General features: G+C 40.9%; 1 protein-coding gene across 1 annotated transcript in view; it reads left to right on the top strand.

The window, feature by feature from the left end:
• Positions 1-2,199, top strand: part of LOC117535595 (uncharacterized protein C8orf34 homolog) — a gene marked incomplete at its 5' end in the record, with an annotated part of 14,263 nt that extends 12,064 nt beyond the window's left edge. The window contains one exon of the mRNA XM_034200117.1: positions 1,965-2,199. Coding sequence (XP_034056008.1) covers positions 1,965-2,196 — 232 coding nt within the window. The remainder of the gene's footprint in view (positions 1-1,964) is intronic.
• Positions 2,200-3,438: the final 1,239 nt, after the last annotated feature.

The following is a 3,438-nucleotide window of genomic DNA, read 5'->3' as shown; positions in this document are numbered from 1 at the left end:
ATTTCTCCGGCTGATGCTTGTATTAAATCTCAGTGTTAAATCTCCTGCTCGTCCCGTGTCTCCTTCATGAGTCGGTGACTCCCACTGCATTGCTACACAGAAGTTTCCTCCACAATGGGACGTGTATCAGAGCCTTCACAGACCCTTTACATGCACTAAAACACACGGCAGCAGAGGGAACACCCAAAGAATATCAAACCTTTAGAACAGATTAAGAGACGACGCTTTATGAACATTATCCACTAAGAGAATATGAGACGTTTCAATCATCCTCTGAGCCTCCACATTATCAGTGAAGTCATTCCACTGAGATGAAACACTTCCTCAGCCTGTGGGGTCTGAAATGACTTCCTCCGATATAAGGGTGATGCAGAATCTGTATCATAACTCTGACCGCGCGCAGAGATTCCCAGCCGCTCTCCTTAATCCTGAGAACACATCTCCAGGGAGGAAGATCATTATATTTCTTCCTCTTGGTACATTTCTTTTAATTGAACAGCAGCCAGGAGACTTCATGATGCAGAAGACTATTACCCATAATGCATCGTGCTGCTAACCGTGTGCTTATAAATGCTACAGTACAGTCTGCATCACATATTTAGGCATGAATGCAAAGGAACCCAAACGTAATGGAAAAGGAGCTTTAATGTTCCTTATTGGATTTAAGCATCATTGAATTATTATTTTTATCGTGTTGTAGGTCTTTTTGTTTTGTCTTGTCTATTTATTTTTTAACAGAAAAACGCTCAAGGACACAAACAATAATACTGTTTTGGCTTTTTCTGTTTAGTTGTATTTTTCTCATCTTTATTTAAAGTACAGTCTATATGTGGCTTTTTATGAGCTTCTCCGAACGCCGTCCATCCAGTCTGTCTTACACTTTGTATTTCATTATAGGCTCTCCTCTACGAACACATGGGAGCTTTCAACACCTCATATCCCTCTGTCTTCTTACAAAACGTCCTTTTTTAACCAAATATCCTCCGTAACTATTCCTCTGTTCCTCCCCTCCCTGCGAAGTGACTTGCAGCTGCAGATAAAGTGCTTTTCGCAGCGGCTACCAAAAGCAACACGTTTTAAATCACACGTCTGCACACACGGAGGGAAACTCACCATCAGGACGGATTAGGATGAGAGGATGTAATTAATATAGCAGCAGTTATTATTACACATGCACATGTTGCCTCAGCAGCTGAAAGCATGTTATTATACATGATGATTCATATTTAAAGTACTTTAGAAAGGATTCAAAGGTTTTGATTGTCATGCACAATAGAGTAGTTGTTGGAAATGCATGACTGAAGCTCCTCCAGCAGCAACATACAATACACGTGGGAAAAAGACAAAGTGCAAGAAAACTGCAAATGACCCCAAAAAAACATCTGCAAGAAACAATGGTGCAAGTAGAATAAAGGAAAATGCATGAGAAAGTACAAACAATAAATAATACCAAATCTGGTTCATTTTGAGTCATCAGGTCTCATATTCCAGGAAATAGCCATAGCCCTGACTCTTCCTCTGCCCTCCGTCTCAATATACTTAAGAAAAAGACCTCAAATAATGACCCCAATAAAAACACATAAATGAATGCAAGAAACAAAAGTGCAAGTAGAACACAGAATAAATCAAATGTGCATGAAAAAGCATTTGGAAATAATACAACTCTGGTTCATTTTGAGTCTTTACGTCTTCATATTCCAGGAAATAGCCAAATCCCTGCCTGTCTTTCTGCCCTCCTCCTCCGTCTCAATATACTTAGGAAAAAGACCTCAAATAGTGCAAATTATCCTAAAAAAACAATAAAACATTTGCAAGAAACAATGGTGCAGGGAAAAGTGAAATGTGCATGAAAAGGTGTGTAAATAATACAAATCTGAGTATTATTCATTTTGAGTCACTACGTCTCATATTCCAGTAAATAGCCATATCCCTGACTGTCTTTCAACTCTCCTCCTCTTCCTCAGTGTGAAGATGAAGAGTAAAGGTCTGAAGGAGCAGCAGCAGCATCACAAGAAGCTGCTGGCGGCCATGTTGTCCCAGGACTCCTTCGACTCGCTGCCTCCCCCCCCCGGAGCCGAGGAGGACATAGAGGACGAGGACGAGGCCATGGAGCTGCTGGGTAATTATCTACAGAACACACACACACACTCACACACACATACCATGTATACATCACTTCAGGGGACATTACATTGACTTACATGCATTTCCTGGAGACTTATCCTAACCTTAACCATAACCAACACATCCCTAACCCTAACCCTAACCCTTAACCTTACCCTTACCCTAACCCTTACCCTAACCCTAACCAAGTCTTCATCCTAAAATTAATGATCCCCCTTATGGGGACCTCCAATTTGTCCCCATAAGGGAAGCGAGTCCCCACACGTGACTATGTAAACACACACACACACACACACACACACACACACACACACACACACACACACACACACACACACACATTATTAAAGTGCAATGCATGAACACAGGAGGGAATATTCAAAAATGAGTCAAACTTAACATAAAATGCATTTTAAATTGCTTGCAAAGTAAAAATCAGCCCTTTTTCTTCAGTTGCAGAGAAAACTTCTGATTTAACTCAAAAATAACGAGAAATATTCTTAATTTTAGCACAATATCAAAATAAATCTTAAAAATATAAAGAAATATGAAAAAATAATTTGAATTTAATAAAAAACATTTAAGGACATAATGTCAATCCAGGCAGCAAAGAAAAACAATCATAGTTACATTTTAAAGTGCATTTTCTCCCAAAAGATAAACACTTATTTTCGCAGTCTTTCTCCTACAATCAGATTTATTGCAGCTCTTTTTAAAAGCTCAGAAAGAGTCTGCTTTTCTACAAATGGAGCTCGACCTGAAGTCACTTCCCTCTCCTCTCAGATCTCTGCTGTCCTCTGAAGAATAACACCGACTCTCTTTCTGTTCCCTCGCCTCCGACATGTCGCCCAATTAGAGTCCTTAAAGTCCTTCAGTGTCTCCGGAGCTTTCTGCTGTCACAGCGCTCACATCCTTTGCTCCGCTAGCTCGTTAGCTCGTCTCTTTCTATCTGAAAGGTCACGAGTCTCCATCGATGTGAGGCAGAGAGACGATGACGGCTTTTTATTGTACAATGCCTTGTCTTTTCTGCTGCTGCTGCAACGCGAACAATAAAGTACTTCTTAGCTTATCTTCATATTCCAGTAAATAGCCATATCCCTGAGTGTTTCTGCCCTCCTCCTCCTCCTCCTCCTCCTCCTCCTCCTCCTCTCCTCCTCCTCCTCCTCCTCCTCCTCCTCCTCCTCCTCCTCCTCCTCCTCAAGAAAAATAAATAACATAATGGAAGAAACAGTGACGTTAGTCAAATGCAGGGAAAAGTCAAATGTGACTGAAAAAGTGTGTGTTTTGAGTCGTTCCGTCTCATATTGCAGTCAG

This window comes from Gymnodraco acuticeps, unplaced genomic scaffold, assembly GCF_902827175.1.
Source record: "Gymnodraco acuticeps unplaced genomic scaffold, fGymAcu1.1, whole genome shotgun sequence".
NCBI classification, from domain to species: domain Eukaryota; kingdom Metazoa; phylum Chordata; class Actinopteri; order Perciformes; family Bathydraconidae; genus Gymnodraco; species Gymnodraco acuticeps.
Note: the sequence above shows the minus strand (reverse complement) of the source record. Positions and strands in the feature narration are given on the sequence as shown.